General features: G+C 48.4%; 1 protein-coding gene across 10 annotated transcripts in view; it reads right to left on the bottom strand.

Moving 5' to 3' along the window:
* PTPN3 (protein tyrosine phosphatase non-receptor type 3) overlaps positions 1-18,979 on the bottom strand; it is a 103,696-nt gene that overhangs the window by 35,330 nt on the left and 49,387 nt on the right. For 7 of the 10 annotated variants that reach the window (XM_045840328.1, XM_045840323.1, XM_045840329.1 and 4 more), the window contains 7 exons: positions 18,623-18,743; positions 17,441-17,528; positions 14,619-14,707; positions 13,438-13,501; positions 10,089-10,261; positions 6,901-7,035; positions 4,635-4,811 (listed from right to left, as the gene is read on the bottom strand). In XM_045840328.1, coding sequence (XP_045696284.1) covers positions 4,635-4,811; positions 6,901-7,035; positions 10,089-10,261; positions 13,438-13,501; positions 14,619-14,707; positions 17,441-17,528; positions 18,623-18,743 — 847 coding nt within the window. Of the gene's footprint in view, positions 1-4,634; positions 4,812-6,900; positions 7,036-10,088; positions 10,262-13,437; positions 13,502-14,618; positions 14,708-17,440; positions 17,529-17,816; positions 17,943-18,622; positions 18,744-18,979 lie in introns of those variants that run through there. The other 3 variants (XM_045840327.1, XM_045840326.1, XM_045840331.1) reach the window with 2 other exon arrangements.

Raw genomic sequence — 18,979 nt, forward strand, 5'->3', positions numbered from 1 at the left:
GAGCCACGGGGTGGGGGGACGGGCCGGGGAGGGGCTGAGCCTGGGCCACACTGAGTTGGCGATATCCGTCGGGCATCTACACGCAAGCGGCCCCAACCAAGTGAAGGGCAGGCACGGTGCAGGGAGGGGGATGCGGGACACTTAATGAAATGCTGCCGCTGGCTGGTCTCTGCGGGAGACACGTGGACGGCCCTGAGACCCTGCCTGTCACTATGATGAAATCTGGGTGCCACCCTCTAGTAAAAGCAGCCCGCACGCGGAGAGTGGTGACTGAGAGGGGGCGGGGTGGGGAGTGGCCGAAGGAACTGGAGTTGTTTGACTCAAGGGACCATGGGGGACCAGGATTCTGTGATGAGAACTTCCCAGCAACACACGGGCTCGCTCAGCACCTACCACACGGCCCTGCTCACAGGTGGCAGGTAACCGAAACGCAGCCAAGCCTTCTGTTTGGTTCCTCGGTGTGCAGACAGACACCATGTGAGGCTACTCTGCGACGCAGGCGCCTGGCGTGGATGGGGCGGGGGGCAGCCCACTGTGCAAACCTGGGGGCTTGTTTGTGCTCCACCCAACGGCCCCGTCCTGCTTCATGTAACTGTCCGTGTCTCTGTCTGCCCTTCCACCCAATCAGTCACTGAATGTCCGTTGAGTGGTGGAAGGAGAGGTGAACAGAAGAGGCGTCGGGGAGAACTGGAGACTGTGATGCTCATGCTCGGTCTTGGTCAAGGAGGCGGCTTCCTTCCTGCACAGCTGGGGCAGCTGAGCTGTCCAGCAGCAGAACAGGCCGCCACCCTGCAGCAGAGCTGCCTGTCACTGGCGGAGAGGCCTGGTGACGGGGCCTAGGGGACTCCTACACGGCCGAGGGGCTGAAGAAGGGGATTCCCAAAGTCTCTTCCAATGCACAAAAATTGTTAAAAAAAAGTTCTGCCTGCCGTTATAAAAGCAAATTAAAATAAATTGTAACAGTGGTAAAATGCACATGTGAAACGTATCATCGTAACTATTTCCAAGGGCAGTGGCATTAAGGGCATTCTCACTGCGTGCACAGAAGTGCTGGAATAAAACGTGCCAGCTGTCCCGTGTCCTGTGGAGCAAGGCAGCTCTACAGAAGGAGACAAGCGAAGGGCCAAGGCACCATGTCAACACGAAGCCCGACTCCCTCTGAGGGAGCAGTGTCTCCCCTGGTGACCCGTCCAAACTACAGCGATAAAACAACAACAGAGTTCTCCACACACAGCCCTAGTCTGCCCACGTACTTGTTTTCCTCCAGGTCTGCTCTGCCAAACCGTTTTTCCTTTAGGGCACCGCCCCTCCCCCTCCTCTGGGTGGTGGGGCAGGTTGGTCTGGGTGTTTCTGTCATGAAAGAATCTTCCTTCTCTGCAGATTTGAGCCTTTGCTCTTAAACAAGGAAAGGAAGACAGAATGGTTGGGGGAAGCTTCCGAGTAATAAGCATAGCCCATTGGGCGCAAAGCAAGCTACCAAGGATTCGTACCTATGACCCCAAACTTTGCTGTGCCGCTATACACACAGGACAGACTGGCAGGTGACTCATCCGCCCAGGTCCTGTTCACAGACCTGAGCCTCACCGCTTTAGGTTGAGAGCTAATGCCTAACCACTCTTTTCCTCCCTTTCTCTTCCCTCTTCTGGCTTAAATGGGTACAGAACATTGCATTTGATTCTTCTTTCTAAAAGGAACCCTCGTCTCTGCCTGTGGTATTATTCATCGGATTCCTCTGACAGAATCCTTCTTTTTGCCTGTTAACACAAATCTGCTGTATAAAACATGTCAAACGTTTCTTAAACATTTTGCAAATACTCACTGAACTAACCACACAGTTTTTTTTCACCAAGTACAGATCAACCTTCCCTGCTGGCCTTGGGCAATGGACAGCCCCCACCCCCAGGCACTCAGGGAGGCCAGCTGCCTCAGCAAGAAGGGGTCCCCCACCTAAGTGAGGTGGGCGGTGCTGCAGTTTTTCAACTGTTCACTCCACTTGCAAAGCACAGCCACTAACATGTGAGATGCCTATCGTCAGTGTACCTGGCAAAGCCCTGCCGGGGAAGGCTGTCTTTGAATCACCACTGTTTGCTACTTTTAACACTGAGCTGTAAAATAAGTGCCCCAGGATGACATCTTGCAAGGTCTCATGGGGGAGTTTCAGAAAGAACTGAGGTGCAATGCAGAGGGGTGAGCAGGGCGAGAAATAACTTAAATCCAACAGGGCTTGTGGAAGTGTATTTGAAATTTAACTTTAACGAGCTTCGGTTCCCACAGCCATACGCGGCCAGTGAGTGGCTCCTATGGAACCGCGGGCGGTCTAGGTGCTGCACATGCCCGGGGCGTGAAGGCAGGCCACAGCGGCACTGGGCTTCTCAGAGCCCCAGACAACCCCCCACGTTCTCTTCCCCTTCTGCCGAAGTGACAGAGCCCCACGGGGCGAGGTGAAGGCTGAGGATGTGCTATCGGCCCAGCTGGCCCGGAGCCCCTGAAGGCGAACACTTGCCTACCCTGTCTCCGTGTTCCTGCAGTGAGCTGCCAAGGCTGCCTAGAGTGTGCCGCCGGACTTAAAACACCCCCCGTCGGCGCTGCACAGAATCCCCATCTCCTCCACCCTGCACCTTCTGTGATGACGGAAATATACTGCATCTCTGCCGTCCAACGTGGTGAGTACTGCCTACGTGTGCACTTGAAATGAGGCTCGTGCTACTGAGGAACTGAGTTTAAATTTCATTGCACCTTAAATAATTGAAATCTGAATAGCCGTATGTGGCTAGTGGCTACGGTGCCGGTTGGCGACGGTCCAGACGCTCTGCAATTCCATGGTGAGGCTGCAAACCACAGCAGGCAGGTCTGACACGGGGCCGGGACTGGGCTTCCCAGAGCCCCTGGTCAGTTCCCTAAACCCTCTTCCTCCTTTCGGGGGAAGCAGCGGAACCCCACCCACTGCGGCTCCAGCTGGTTCAAGTTCTGCATCCCTGCACTCGAGCCGTGTATTGCCCGATTTGCAGAGCCAGGGCCACACAAAGGAACACACACCCTTCCACCACGGCGCTCCCCAGGGCTGCCGTTGGAGCAAGTGACTGTGATCATTTCAACAGAAGCAACATCCAAGCTCAGGTCACAAGGAAATAAGGACAAGAGGGATTATTTAACTAGATGCGTTAAGAACCCGGATAAGCTGGAAAGCGTGTTTGCTGTGGTCTGGGACAGCAGAGAGGCAGCAACCGCACGTACACGGACAACAAGGTTTGCACTTCACCTGTGAGGCCCGTGGGTATAATCGGGTTGCATTTACTGCTCTCAGCCAGTAGCTAGAACAGTGAAAATTTACAGATTAACTAAAGTGCCTCCTTACTAATCCTATGCTGCCTGGGGGAAGCATTATGTTTATATTTTGGGCAAAGTATGGACCTTCACAGGATGGGTACCAACGACTAATGCTGACTACCTAACAGTGGATCCCATCCTGCGTTAGCTTAAAATGTCACTTGATTTACTGGTAATCTGTGTCTTTTCCACTTCCAAAGATGATTTGATAGCTTACTCTGGAATGAACAGATAGGGATGGTAGAACTATGAATTCATTAAAATGAAAAAAATTAAGGCTAAAATTAACAAGGCAAGTAATGGCAGGGACTCTATCAGAAACCTGGGCTATAAAGGAAGCCAATTCAACTGAGCAGAATATGTAGCTCTGAGCTCCCTGGTAATCAAGTCAGAAAAAGAACTGGTGCATTAGATACATTTTATTGTATAATAATAGGACTCGAACCAGTATTTTAGGAAAGATCTTTTTTCCTGGCCTTTAGAGCTGCTATTAAAAAAAAAAAAGACAGTGGGGACATAAAACAATTTAACACAAACTGTCTTTGACAAAAATCTAACAAAAATCAGACATGTTCTATGCATGTTTTTGTTTACATAACTACTTATTAAAGACAAAATGAAAACAGAAATCCTAAGGGCATACTGTGGTTCTGAGAAGGCTTTCTGTGGAGAGCTAGAAAAAGGCATATTTCTTTTTTCTTATTTTTAAATATTTACTTATTTAGAGAGAGAAGAAGGGAGGGAGAAAGAGAGGTAGAGAAACATCGACGTGAGAGAGAAACATTGATTGGCTGCCACTCATATGAGCTCCCACTGGGGACCTGGCCTGCAACCCAGGCATGTGCCCTGACTGGGAATTGAACCCACGACCTTTCACTTTGTGGGACGATGCCCAACCAACCAAGCCACGGCGGTCAGGGCAGCATATTTCCGTCGATGTGGAACCCTGCATCAGTAAGAGTTTGCCGAGCCAGGGAAATGCCACTGTGGGTAACAGGTCTGCACCCATGGAATACGGAGTGACTTAGACTGGGCTTTGTTCACGGACGGCAGACTGTTCCCGACGGATGACATGTCCCGGGAGGGCAGGAGGTCTCGGGAAGTCCAGCCTTAGACCCCAGGCACCCATCCTGTCTGCTCACGGGGGAAGGCGAGTCTGGTGCCTGTTCTCAGCCCAGCAGAAGCACCCAAGGGAGCCGGCTGCAGGCTCCAGCCCTGCACTCCTCTCACCCAGCCACCTGGGCCTGAGCAAATGCCTTGACAGCCAAAACAAGCAGGTCAAGAGAGAGAATAACACAATTACTTACTCTTGGTGTGGGCTTTGGTTCTGGGAAATCTCAGAATCGCTGTCTTTCGGGGAGAGGGAGCCCTTGTAGGTGTAGAACACATCCTCGGTTTCGGTGATGTATGTCATTTCGTTGGCGAGGTTATCTGCAGAGGAGTGCCGTGGCTTTCGGATTTCATGCCGGAGCCGAGGGCTTCGCCTGGGTGGGGAAAGGTGGAGCAAGAAGTGCTGAAAGCAAATTCTACTTGAAAGTTTTTATCAGACACCAGCGATCTAACTTTGTGCCCTGACCAGATGCCTGGGCTGTTGCTGTTGAAAATTAAGAGCCAGTTAACCCGTGACTACCCCAGAATGCACCAAGGGCCACCCGGGTCCCCAAACTCTCAGCCTAGTGGTGCAGCCCCCAGACCACTAGGCTCAGCTTTATATAAACAGGCAGAGGACTCTGCTGTATGCCCTTTGGGAAGGCACTGAATGTTGATTTAGGGCGAGTCATTCTTCAAGGAGAAGTCAAGCTCTCAATGCATAAATAATAGGCCATACTGGGGCCTGAGCAGATAATCTCTCTGATTCATTTCAACAGCATAAACAAGGGGGTTAGAAGTCAAGGTACAGTTCTGGCAAAACCCAAACCTCATTTCAATTACATCCCTTCATGCAAATGTCACTCAGTCCAAGAAGAAAGGATTGCTTTGTAAAAATACATCCTTTACGTGATATTAGGAGGACATAACAGCACCATCCTTTTCCTCCGACAGCAGCAGTAGCTGTGTGACCTTAAGTAAGTCACATCACCTCTCTGGGCCTTAGCAGTACCTACCTCCCTGCTCCTGAGAAAGAATCAGGTGAGGCAATGTCCTCGGGATGGCCGGAGCAGCACCTGGGCATCGGCTCTTGCAGTGGGCGGCTCCAGGCTGCTGCGCTGAGTTCTACCTTCCCTCAGTCTTCCCACTTTCCCCTTCTTAGTGAGCCATTTCTCCCGAGGACTGCCAGGGCCTCCGCTATTCACAAACCCCTGGGCCTGGATGATCAATAACACTGTGTCCAAAGTAGAGCAGAGAGGCTCGTAAATCCTCAGGAGAGGACCTATAAATAGCAGCGAGAGCTCCCGGCCAAGGGTGTGGCAACATCAAACCCGCTGTTCTGGAAGCTGTCCTGGGCCTCTGCTGTCCCTGGCACGGCTGCCCAAGAGACTGTTAGACAAATGAAGCTGCTACTTTGCAGCATAACGTTACTGCTGTCTATATCTCAGAAACCAAGAAACACATCTTCTCAGCCGTGCTGTCATGGCCAACACTAAATGCCATCGTCCTCCCCGCCCAGAGCACGTGGCCCCAGCGGAGGGTCCTCACCCAGAGGCCTGTGAGAACTTCCTTTAGTCCTAGCAAATCCCAGCTCTGGAGTTCACAGGTGCGCCTGTCTTTCATAAAATGGACAGAAAACCACACTCGAATTCCAGCGTGGAGCAGGGCAATATTTCCAGATTGGTTCCCCCTCCTGCAGCTGATGCCAGGCTGTTGTGGAGGCACATTCACAAAAATCGCCCGATGGCTTTGGGGGACCATTAGAATAAAACAACAACAATAATAATTCTACCTCATCCTAGGTCTACAGCTTACAAAAAGCACTTGTACGTTACTTCATTTGTGGTGATTTTTTTTTATAATCCTTTTACAGCTGGGGTGACTGAGACCAGAGAGATAAAGAAACTTGTTCGTTAACAGAAAAGCCAAAATCAGAGTCCAGATTTTTCAGCTACAAACCCAGCACCCTCCCCGCTTGTCAAAGTGCCGCTTCCTTCCTCTCGGCCAAGTCCATCACCTTAAAAACTGGCAGGCGCCCTCCCCAGTACACTTGCCATGTGTGTGGCTGAGGATCACACGCCCTTATGTCGGTCACCTCATGCACCTTTACCACATTTCCCCAAAATTTACTCGGAGCGATGTTAACGGGAAAGATGAGATTAAACAAAATTGAATGTGCTCCTTGTTTTCAGGATCTGTTAGGGCACACGCGTGCTCACGTGCACTACCATTCCAAGAGGGGCGCGGCAGCGGGCTGCAGTCCTCGGGTTTACACAGCCCCGACATCCCAGCATTATACATAGAGGAAAATGTTTGGCTAAACTTGAGTGTTTCAGGGAAAACAGCTCAAGAGCCAAACCTACTGATGTAAACTCTGAGTGTAGACCATTTCTATTTTAGGAATTTATTGAGTTTCTTATTTTTGAAAGAGATAAAGCGTTTAGTTGGGGGGGGGGGCGGCAGATACCAAAAAGGAGGACATACCAGTTGGGAGTAATGGGAGGGGACCGAGAAGGCAGACTCTTGGTTTCTAAATGCTCCACTGATATGGATCTCCGCATGGCCGGGTTCCAGACCATCCCTCCAATCACCTTTTTGCAATACTGGTTATTTACAGACCTGAAAAACCAGACGCAGGTTCACTTTCTGCACCGCCATATTCAACAAGGAAGAAGTAACAGCATAAACAGAACAGGCTGCACACAGTCCCTCCCGGGGCCTTCAGGACACCAGCCGAGGTCAGCAGGAGTAAAGGCGCATGGGTCCGAAGCAACTCTTGTCTGTTCTGGTTTTTCCTCACGTTACGTCTTCTCTTCTGGTGAAGGTGTTTTCTTGTTCTTGCTACTGCAAGCCACCAAGCTGCTTCCAGAATGTAACCAAGTCTTACCAGATGAGAAGGAATTTCAGGACAACATAGAAAAACAGTTCAAGTAACTTCAAGGAACTCTCACTTGACTCACGCTGGCGTGAGTACAAACGCTGACCGTCTTTGCAGGTGCTTCTCGTCAGCCTATTGGCACGGGCCGCCACGTCCACCCCGGGTAACTCTTTGAGAGGAGACCCGAGGACGTGCTTACTTGGACGGGAGAATTTCAGGTCTTGTCCCTTGTGCCACCCCGAAGGTTACTCTGGAGTTTTATTTGCACCAAGAATTTAAGTCTTAGCTAACTAGATCCTCTCAGAACGTGAATTACTTCAGAGGGTGAAGTTTGGAGCCAGTTTACAGAAAATTCAGTTCTGGAATTTCTAAATTTTAAACAATAATTCAGTGTCTTATGAAAACATTCCACACATTTGCTGCAGTCTAAAGTCAACAACAATAACAAGCAACAACAACCAAAAGGATACAGACAATGCAAAACACCCCCTAGAACATCAATGTACTGATTTACAGGAAGAAATACTGTCGTCGCCCTCATCCAAATGCTCACAGCAGCCCTGCGAGGAGACTCTCCGTCAGAAACCAAGTGGCCATTGACTGAGATCACAGCATCAGGAGGAGGAAAGCAAGCTACACGATTCAAAGGTTTAATGTTCCTCAAAGAATATGTCATAGGTTATTAATAGGTACTCTCTGGGGGGAGGGGAAGTGTTCCACTGCCCCATTAGCTTGGAAAACACAGAACAGGTTTCTTTCATGTGGACCCTTTCAGGGGGGCCTAATATGCAAATGTGTAGATGTCTCTCTAGGGGCTGACCAAGTCATGGAACCTCTCTAAGCCTCAGTTTCCTCGCCAATAAAATGGAGATAAGGAAGACTGACATTTTCCAGTCCACTGAAGCTGATATCGATCATCAAGAGTTGCTGATCTGTGCCCCTGAGCCACCCCCAACATCCCAGGTGATGCCCCCTCACCGTGGCAGATGAAAGATGGCTTACACGGTCTTTGACTCCCGAACCCGGGCTGGTCTGTGACTGCGGTGACCAGGAGTAGCTGGGCCAGTTCCGGGCCTTGCCTTCAAGATGATGGGCCAGCTCTGTCTTGGGCCCTTGAAGCCCTACGCCTCTGTGTATGGAATACAACTGCCCCGTGGGGAGTCTGCCTGAAGGGGCCCTGAGATCCTGAGATCACAGAGAGGGAGGGAGGGGGCCAGGCGAGTCCGGCCCTCCAGTCGTCTCACCAACACCAGGGATGTGAGAGAAGTCGTCTTGGACCCTCAGGCTAGCGCAGCCACCAGCTGCATGTCACTGAGAAACCCCAGCCTACAACACACAGGTCGAAGGCCTTCCCGATTTCCTGACCCACAAATCCTTGAGATATCATAGGATGGTTGTTGCTTTAAGTTACCAAAATAAGGGTAGTTTTTTTATGCCACAGTGGATAACCAGACCCCCTCTCCTCCACCCCACTCCATGCTGGCTGCTTTTTACAGAAGAGGAAATTGAAGCAGCAAAGTAAACTGAAACTGAAGTGACTCAGGCAGGATTTGAACCCAGGCTGCTCGGCACCAGAATCCATGCTGCTCACCATGCCAGCTCTCGGCTGGCCCAAAGGACTGGGTCCAACGGAAGCAGATACTACATTCCAGGAAGTTGTGTCCATGACGTGTTCATGAACAGAATGACTGAATGTACAGATATACCAGACGGTATTCCAGGAGCTAAAACCTTTGAAAATATATTTATTCCTGGTTTATGAGAAGCTGAGAGAGAGCACTTAGCACCATAAATACTGTCACCAACAGGAGTGCCCTACTTATTGACTCTATAAAGTTACTTAATGGTGATCAACACGACAGTGAGGCCCCTGGAAGAGTCTGAGACAGTCCTGGGTACCAGATGCTGGCTCACACGGGGACGTTGGGTGGCAACGGCCGTATCCACAATGCAAAAAACCCACAAAAACAATGTCTTCACACCAAAAATCAATGTAGAATTGTAAGAATGACTGATAAACAATCTCTGCTACATCTTGTACTTACAAGACAGTTTTAGAACAAATAAATACACAAAAATATAAACTGCATGGTTAGTTTACTTAGAGAATGAATTTGAATCTATATTAAAAGGTAAAAACTTACAGTGTTATTTCTTTTACTGTGCTACTTATTAAATACTTTAAATATTATTCTTGTAGATAATGTCATTTGAAGAACTAAATATAATTATAATTAAGTGTGTGCACGGACAAAGTAGGCACTCAATAACTGTCAGTTATAATTATTACAGTTATGTCATGACTGTTATATATAACATATGCCAAAGTCAGCTGACCCGGGGAATCTTTAATGCCGTCCACTCGTTCATCATTATGAAGGACCTCAGGGGATTAACAGTTCATGGGAGAGGCTGTCTCAGTGGCAACAGGCCAGGGGAGCCCACGTGCCAGGCACCACGGTGACCCTGAGTCATGACCACGTGCCTCCTGATTGTGACAGGGTGTGAGAGCAGCTGGAACTCTGGCTGCCTGGGAGCTCGGGGGACGGCAGGGGTGAGGAGGCAGAAACAAACGACGGGAATATGAGCAGTGTCTGAGTGGGCGTGGAAAGAGACACAGCTGCCCCCAGAGGGACCTGCAGCCATGGTCCCGAGACCCACCAGCAGCTCCGGCTCCAGGGCCTGGGGCGCCCGGGCAACGGCGTCCCTCCCCCCCACTGAGGACCGCCACGACCCAGGGGTGACCAGGACAAGTTTACATCTCAGCCTAGTGTGGAGACTCCGATGTACTCACTTTTTGGGGTTCCTAGAGCCCAGCGTCCAGTACTGAGACAGAGCATTCTTTTCCTGAGGTAGTAGCTTCTTTGCCTGAAAGAACGTATGGTGCTCGACGCAGGATTTCCACAAGTTTTTGCAAGATCGGTAATTTAACATGTTGAAGGCCACGATATGATCCCTGGATTCAGTCTGGGAGGAAGAACAGAGTAGAGATTTCATCCGCACAGGTGCAGAAGCAAGGTCTCAGCACTTCATGGCATGTCGGTGGCAGTTGGGGAAGATTGACAGATGGCAGAAAACCGGCCAGCCAGGCCCTGGGCGCAGCCCGGGGTTGCGGGGACCTGCGGGAGCCGGCTCTGCTAGCCGTCTCATTAGCGGGAAAGATCACCAGAGTCTACTCTTCGTCGGTATTTGCGCTCCGTCGTGACCACTTTCATTTCTGGCGTACTTACATTTCTAGGTTGGATATATCTGGAACAACCACATAAGGGCTGTCTGGTACACTCTCTCCCCTGGAGAGAGGAGCTTTCACCTATCAGACAACAGGAGTTCTATAATGCTTTAGATTTCTCTACTTGCTTTCTACAAAGCAGAGTTAAATCTAGCGCTGACACATAAAAATCACTTTAATTATGTGCTTTACCTTCAGCCTACCTGGGTTTAGGATTTCTGTTTTCCTGCTAAATTACCAGCCTGTGCATTTCTGGGCCACCCTGTCTCTTGTCCGGGGGGGTCAGGAGACCCAGATTCTAGCCCTACTTTCCTCCGGGCTTTGGTGTTCCTGTTCCTAAGCATTCACTGCGATGGGAAGCCACGTTAGGTATGTATCACCTTGGAAACACTGGGAAACACTACGGACACAGTGACAGGAAGTGAAAAACATTCAGCACGACAAGACGGAGTGTGGTGTGGTGGAAAGGACAGCTCTGATTTGAATTCTAGCCCCTCCACTTCGTAGCTGCAGAAGCCTCAGCATCCCCACGGCTAAGTCGTTCTCCCTCGTGGATAAGCCAACTGCGCTGCCTGGGGAGGCGGAGCCTCTCAGGAGACGCGTGCAGTGGCCAGCGTGCATGTGAAACGCATCAAGGGGAAGAACCAACCCCGCTGACTCTCCGGTGCCGGATGCTCTGACCGGTGCTCTTTTGTTTAATCCTCACGATGCCCTGAGAAGTGGGCATTACTGCAGTTCTGTAAAGAAGGTAACTCGGGCTAGGGCAGGTGAAGTAACCTGAATCCATCGTCTGACTCCAAAGCATGTTACTTCTCCAGCCAGATAAGCAGAGCGAGTTATACAGAGAACTGCTGGGTCCTCCGGGCTCCGCTTGCTTTCCGCCAAGGGCCCTCTCTGTTATGTGTGTGGCAAACTGCCTCCACCCGGGAAGGGGCCGGGGTGGCTAAAAAATGAGAAGCAGCGGCCAAGATGGAGGTGTAGGTGGAGCAACTTTGCCTCCTCACACAACCAAAAGCAGGATAGTAACAAATTTAAAAACAACAACAAAAAAATAACCAGAACTGCCAGAAAATCAAACCATATGGAAGTCTGACAACCAAGGAGTTAATGAAGAAACATTCATCCAGACGGGTAGGAGGGGCAGAGATGGGCAGCTGGGGTGGAGAGGACTCACAGCAAGGCGGCTGCTGGCGGACCAGATGATCCCACATTTGCATGTGGATAAATGGGGAGGAACAACTGGGGAGTGAGACAGACCACGCAACCCAGGGTTCCAGCAGGGAAAAAGAAAGCCTCAAACCACTGACTGAAAATACCTGTGAGAGTTGAGGCCGCAGAAGAAACTCCCAGCCTCACAAGAGAGTTCGGAGAGACCCACAGGTCCTATAACACACACACACACACACACACACCCGCCCAGGAATCAGCACCAGAAGGGCCCACTCTGCTTGTGGGTAGTGGAGGAAGTGAGTGATAGCGACAGAGAGTAGAGCAAGCGGCACTGTTCCCTCTTGGACCTCTCCCCCACATACGGCACCACAGTGCAGCAATGTGGGTTTCCCCGCCCTGGTGAATACCGAAGGCTCCGCCCCTTACTACTAACAGGTGTGCAGAGATAAAAAAAAATATGGCCCAAATGAAAGAACAGATCAAAGCTCCAGAAAAAATACAACTAATTGATGAAGACATAGCCAACCAATCAGATGCAGAGTTCAAAACACTGGTAATCAGGATGGTCCCAGAAATGGTTGAGTATGGTTGCAAAATAGAGGAAAAAGTGAAAGCTATGAAAAGTGAAATAAAGGAAAATGCACAGGGAGCCAACAGTGAAGGGAAGGAAACCGGGACTCAAATCAATGGTTTGGAGAAGGAAAAAATAAACATTCAACCAGGACAGAATGAAGAAACAAGAATTCAGAAAAATGAGGAGAGGCTCAGGAACCTCTGGGACAACTAGAAACATTCCAGTATCTGAATCATAGGGGTGCCAGAAGGAGAAGAGGAAGAGCAAGAAATTGAACACTTATTTGAAACATAATGAAGGAGAACTTCTAATCTGGGAAAGGAAACAGACTTCCAGGAAGTCGAAGAAGCTCAGAGAGTCCCAAAGAGGTTGGACCCAAGGAAGAACACATCAAGGCACATCATAATTGCATTACCCAAGATTAAACATAAGGAGAGAATCTTAAAAGCAGCAAGAGAAAAGGAGACAGTTATGTACAAAGGAATTCCCATAAGGCTATCAGCTGATTTCTCAAAAGAAATCTTGCAAGGCAAGAAGGGACTGGAAAGAAGTATTCCTTTCCTTCTTGAAAAGAAGTCATGAAAGGCAAGGACCTACATCCCAGACTACTCTAATCAGAAAAGCTATCATTTAAAATGGAAGGGCAGAGAAAGGGCTTCCCAGACAAGGTCAAGTTAAAGGAGTTCATCATCACTAAACCCTTATTACATGAAATGTTAAAGGGGCTTATCTAAGAAAAAGAATAAGATCAAAACCACAAAACAGTAAAGTGACAACTTACAACTACCAACAACTGAACCTAAAACAAAAACAAATATGAACTAAGCAAACAACTAGAGGAACAGATTCAAAGAAATAGAGATCACATGGAGGGTTATCAGTGGGGAGAGGAGGGAGGAGAATGGGGGAAAGGTACAGGGAATAAGAAGCATAATTAGTAGGTATAAAATAAACAAGGGGAAGTTAGGAATAGTATAGAAAATGGAGAAACCAAAGAATTTATACGTGTGACCCATGGACATGAACTAAGGTGGGGAATGATGGTGGCGGGGGCGTGGGGTGCAAGGTGGAGGGGAATAAATGGGAGAAAAAAATAGAACAACTGTAATAGCATAATCAATAAAATATATTTAAAGAGCAAGAAGTGAAGCAAGCATAGATATAACTCACCTGTTTTTGGCGTTGTTGTATAAAGAACTTTTTCCTTTTGAAAGAAATTTTTAGGATGTTCACCCTGCAAAAAGGAAAACACAGGGGAAAAAACCCCAGAAAAGCACATCAGGGATCAGCTGGGCTGTAGCTGACACCTCCCAATGAGAGTCCTCTAGTCCTTGATGGGGGTGACCGGAGTTTACTTCAGTGTGGAAATGACTGTGGCCCCATAGCCTCAGCCAAACACCAGGCAGCTGACTGAAGCCGAGTATCACATAAGGGCCCCTGGATTATGAGGCAGCTTTTAAATAACAAGAGCGACGGGCAGCACGCTCTTTGCCGTCAGCTGCTTTTGTGACAGGGCCGCTCTGCGTGAGCCGGTGTGGGCCCGGGGAAGACAGGTGAGGGCAGTGTGGAGCCGCAGAGAGAGGACAGACAGAGCAGCCGGCCCGGCCCCACATCCCGGCTGCATTACCTAACTCTGTTATTAACAGCTGTGTGTCTGGCAGCCTCTTGATGGACTGTGTAACAACATAATCATGGCCACGACTAACTGCGCATTTTTTGTATACCTGGTCCCCTACTGAACGCTTTCCAAGCAGTCCCTCAGCTAAGCCCTTCAACAAGTCCTGTAAAGGACATTTTATTACACGCAGTTTTCAGACGAGGAAACTAAGTCTCAGAAACATCACCTGAGAGCTCAACTAGGAACACCTGCAGCCAGGATCCGAACCTGTGTTCCTAAGTCCTCCTCTGTGAAGCCACTGCCTCTCCCACACACTCATCTTGTGAGGATTCAGGTCTTGGGTCCCCTGAGCTTTTAAGCCAGAAATGAACCCTTGTAAAAGTTCAATGAATAACTAAGTAACAACATTGAAAATGTACTTCCTTTCCAGAGAAAGTTCTCTGAATTCTGGTCAATGCACTGCCCAGGATTCCTTATCTCCAAAACCTGCCCTGCACTGTTTTATCCACATTTCCACTGAGCATCTCAAACCACAGGGTGACTGGGGGTGGGAAAGGGATGCCAATGAAAACAAACGTTCCCAAGTTCTGAATCTGGATCCGGTTCAGAGGTTGGAGGTAAACACTTGGGAGAAAGTTCCTATCCCTATGTTTAAAATTAGAGGTAATACTACTTTTGCTCAGCATAGTTTAAAAGCATGATGCGGGAATAATTAGAACCGGTTTGTACTTACCAAGGATAGAAACTTGTGCAAATGTATTTTCGGTACACAGCAATGCCCCCAGAAGCAATTCCAATCGTTAGATCTAAACTGTGCAGATCCTGTCAAAAGGAAGAGCTCCGATTCACGGCATGTCACGGATAGGCTCGTGTCCTCTGGGGCCTCGAGCACGCACGCTTTTATAAACAGCAGTGTGTATGAGCTCCAAAGGGAAAATGTTGTGGTGAAGAGGCCAAAACCCCATCTTAACAGATACTTAAGATCCAGGTGCTCGGCACCAGATTCTTCTAAAGTGAACGCCCTCTGCCTGACACCTGCCTCACCAGTTTGGAGAGTTACCGGGCAAGCCCGCTCATTCCACAGAATCGCTGAAACGAAATTCGATTTTACCTTTTCACCAATTAGCATGAGATCTCACATGAAAGTCAGAAAGATCTTGCGCCCTGCACAGCTTTATATACACCTTAACTCCCGCCCCTGGAAAGGGTTAGCTATTATAATGAAGTGTACATCCACCGACTTTAAACCCAGTGAAAACAGAAACGCTGCTTATAAATCCAATACACTCGACGTTTATAAAGAACCTGTGTGCGAGGCATTGCTGTAGATAACGTAGACACAGAAGGGAGATGCAGCACCGTGAAGCTGTTTAAGTCTGTTTGGGGACATGGTGAGTATATGTACATAAATGTTCAAATAAAACAGTTCCCTCCCTTGAGTTATGTATATGCCTGTTTGCCCAGATCTTCATAATTACAAAGAAAGAGCAGAATTTGACTCGGATAGCACTTACTAGCTGTGTTATTTTGGACTACTGAGCCTTAATGTTTCCTTTTATGCAATAAAGATCATCGAACCCACCTCCAAGGGTTTTTATCAGACTGAAATTACAGAATATAAGTAAAGGTCATGAGACGGGACCTGCAACAACTCACTTTTAAAAAATGGTGTGAACTTGAGGAATTAGAGAGACTGGACAAAGAAAACAGTGCCCATATAGTGAGAATCCAGGGAGCAGACACTATTGAGCACCCACTTAAGCAAAAGCAAATTTGCTTGGTGAAAACCAGGGTTGCATTTAAACATGACACCTGGGATCAAAATATAGGGAAAAATACTAAGAGGCAGGACAAATAGATGAGCAAATAAAATCAAAACTGAGTGCAGAATAGGGACATAAACGAATGGCTTGGGTGGGCAGTGACCTGGGTCTCAAACCTCCTGGCTCTGTGGTCTGTCAGTCTGCACCTCAACCCGGCAGCACGGACAGTTACTGACCACTCAATTCCCACGCCCATCCCCACACCTCCCAGCTCCCCCTGTAGAAGGCAGGGCCATCTGACTAGTTCTGGCCGACGTGCTAAGGTCAGAAGTGACAGTGTGTCTCCTCCGAGCCAGATCGTGTAAGAGCCGGTGCGCAGCCTCCAGCCTCCTCTCCTCGAGACAAGCACGAGGCCTTGAGCTGAGATGCTGAAGCCACAGCCAAGAGCAGCTGAGACTGCTGAGTCACACCTGGAGGAGGGAGGCTCTGGAGAGTCAGCAGGACCCACTGCAGACTCTGACCTACTGAGAAGCTCTGTGGAATCAAGTCTGAGATTCAGGGGGTTTGGGCTGATGCGGCACAGCTGTGGGTGACCTGGCTGCCTCCGGCACCTTGGAGCTGTCAGCTAGACAGGCAATCATCTGGCCTCAGGACCCTCGTGGGGCACTGGGCGTGGGGAGAACACAGATCAACTCAGGCAGATGTGAAGCCTACTTTACCACTGAAGAAAGTTCTCCACATCGTTCCACTAGCAACAAAATATAATTTGCAACTAGGACTTAATGGTCAAGTCCCAAAGTTGATATTTTGTAAGATCCAGTATCTTTTTCCTACTTTATTCCCGATGTTATAAGGTGTCTGCCACAGTTTTGGGACTGAAGAGTGTGTTTCTATGAACTGCAAAAATATTTATATAAATATAAGATTTGGTCACTTACTCAACTTCCCTGGGCCTCAGTTTTCTCATATGCAAAATGAGATAATTAGAATACTAACTTCATGAGGTCACTATTATTTTTAAAGGAGACCTCACGGTCTCATATGAGAGCATCTGGAACAATGGCCAGTACATACTAGGTGTTCAACCAATATTGGCTTCCTTTTGGATATGATGTGGGCCAATTACAGGCAGAAAAAGGAAAGGTCAGGTATCAATTAGACAGTGCTGGGGTCATGTGCTGAAGCCACTACTTAGGTGCTATAAGTCCCTTTGAAAAGCCCATGAGTATCAGTTTCTCCAACTGTAAAATGGGAGTAATGATAATACCTCACGGGAAATAAATAAACTACTGTGTGGCAGACAGAAATTGCTCAGGAAATAATAGATATTAGTCAATTTTATTTAAAAAGTGACAACCAACTTAAAATACTGATGTTCATAATCACATCATGATAATTTTAAAAAAATCATATTTGAGTAATTAGCTCTAATTTGAGCAGTGCTGAGATTAAATAGTAGAAACCTTAACTCATTAAAGTGTTGCTTGGAAAACAGAGGTTTTTGCTTCTTCAACCATAATATAAAATGCCTACAAAAATTACCTGTTTGCAATCCTCTGACCCCCACCCCCAGATAAAGCCTTCAGTACAAAGGCAAACATGAAAAAAGCAACTGAATAAATAACCAGCAAAACTCAGTATTACTTTATAAACTTCCAAACATCTGAAAAAAAAAAAAAAGGTTTTGTGGGGTCTTTTTTTTTTTTTGCAAATAAAAAAGTTTCAGAAGATGCTTTCAGACTTTCAGATATTAAAACAATTTTTTGAAGCAAAATATGCCAGGGGCACTTACCCGGCCACTGTGCAGCTCCACTCCATAGAAGTCGAGGGTCCGCGCTATGTTGATGAAGCAGGATTCAGCTTCCGATTGCTTCAGCCCACTAGAGGAGACAGAAGATCCAGAGTTTACCCAACAGAGGATGTTAACTCCAAGTTTAAAAATCCATACAAACCTAAAAAATCTGATAGCATTACTCTAAAGTTACTAACTGCCTTATGTTACTAATCTTAATCTAAATCTACATGCTACTAAACCAGGTCTTCCCTCTTGTCCACTGAATAAGACTGTAGCTAGCCCACCCATTTCTTCATTAAATAATACTTCTCATTTAGCAGGCTCTCAATACTCAGACACAGAAGACTGTCACCTTCTGGAATTTGCAACCTACTTATTCCCAGTTGCTTAATAGGTGCTCTTCAGGTCTTTCTGCCTTTATCCACCCTCTAAGCAGCAGCCTCAAACTTCCAAACGTCACTGTACTATTTTAGGACACTGGCTTCTGCCTGGGGAGCAATTCTGGGAGAGGATTGGCAGAGCCCTTTAGAAGGGACGCTGGGTGGTTGGCCTTTGCTTTTATGGCCTTCCCAAGCACATGAGGTCCCTTGGGGCCCAGCCTTCCATTTGGGGGGTGGGGGAGTCACCGTAACTGAGGCAAGGGAAGAGGAGGCCAGGTGGGGTGTGTCTGCTGCAGGAAAGGCTTGGCCCCAGTCAGTGCAAAAGCCTGAGGCTCCCTTCTGGGAGTGAGGCAACCTCATGAGCCGAAGCTAGAGAGGGCTTCGGACTGACCCAGCCTGTCAGCAGTTTTGTCCATTGCCTGCATATTCAGTCCCACCTGAAGGAATGGCCCGTGTTATTAAATGGGGTAGACCACGAAAAGGCTTGCCTGGTAGGGCCCATTTGTGGGGCAGTCTTTTAAAACGGACCTTTCCTTGAGGAGTTAACCGATTTCAACAAGATCCTAAAAGAGAGCACAGCAAGTCGCCATAAGCTCTCGCTGCGTTTTGACACTTTACAGAAGGCCAGTTATGCCGAATACACACGCCCTCGTGAAGCTCAAAGGTTCACGGACCCCCGATGTCTTGAAAGCGGACTCGTGAACGCAAGGGAAAGGAGAACACAGCAAACACAAGGGGATGCGGGGCTGATAGCACTTGGCGGGGGTTCCCAAAGCAGGCCGCCCCTCCCCCCTCTCACCTGTGCTGCTCGTGGAGCGACTCCACCTTTGTCAAAAAGTCATCGTTCTGATCTGGTATAAACTGGCTGTCGGAAAGATAGCCCGGCTGATGAATGCAAGGATCATAGTCTCCAAAATGAGCTGTCAAGACAGGAGGAGGAGGAAACGGCCTTTTCAACATGGTCTGTGTTTATGAGCATCTACAGCATCGTACGAAAAACATTAACTGGAAATATTCTCCCCAAAGGCTCTGCCACCACAGAAACCTGAGCTCCCCATTAGCTCTGGAATCCACATTCATTACTCGGAACTCTCCCTGTGGGTGAAGTACTGCCACGTGTACTCCGACCAAACTCTCCTTGTCCCCGAGGCCACAC

The sequence above is a fragment of the Phyllostomus hastatus genome, unplaced genomic scaffold (assembly GCF_019186645.2).
Source record: "Phyllostomus hastatus isolate PE091 unplaced genomic scaffold, TTU_PhHast_1.1 phas_contig_34, whole genome shotgun sequence".
Taxonomy (NCBI): Eukaryota; Metazoa; Chordata; class Mammalia; order Chiroptera; family Phyllostomidae; genus Phyllostomus; species Phyllostomus hastatus.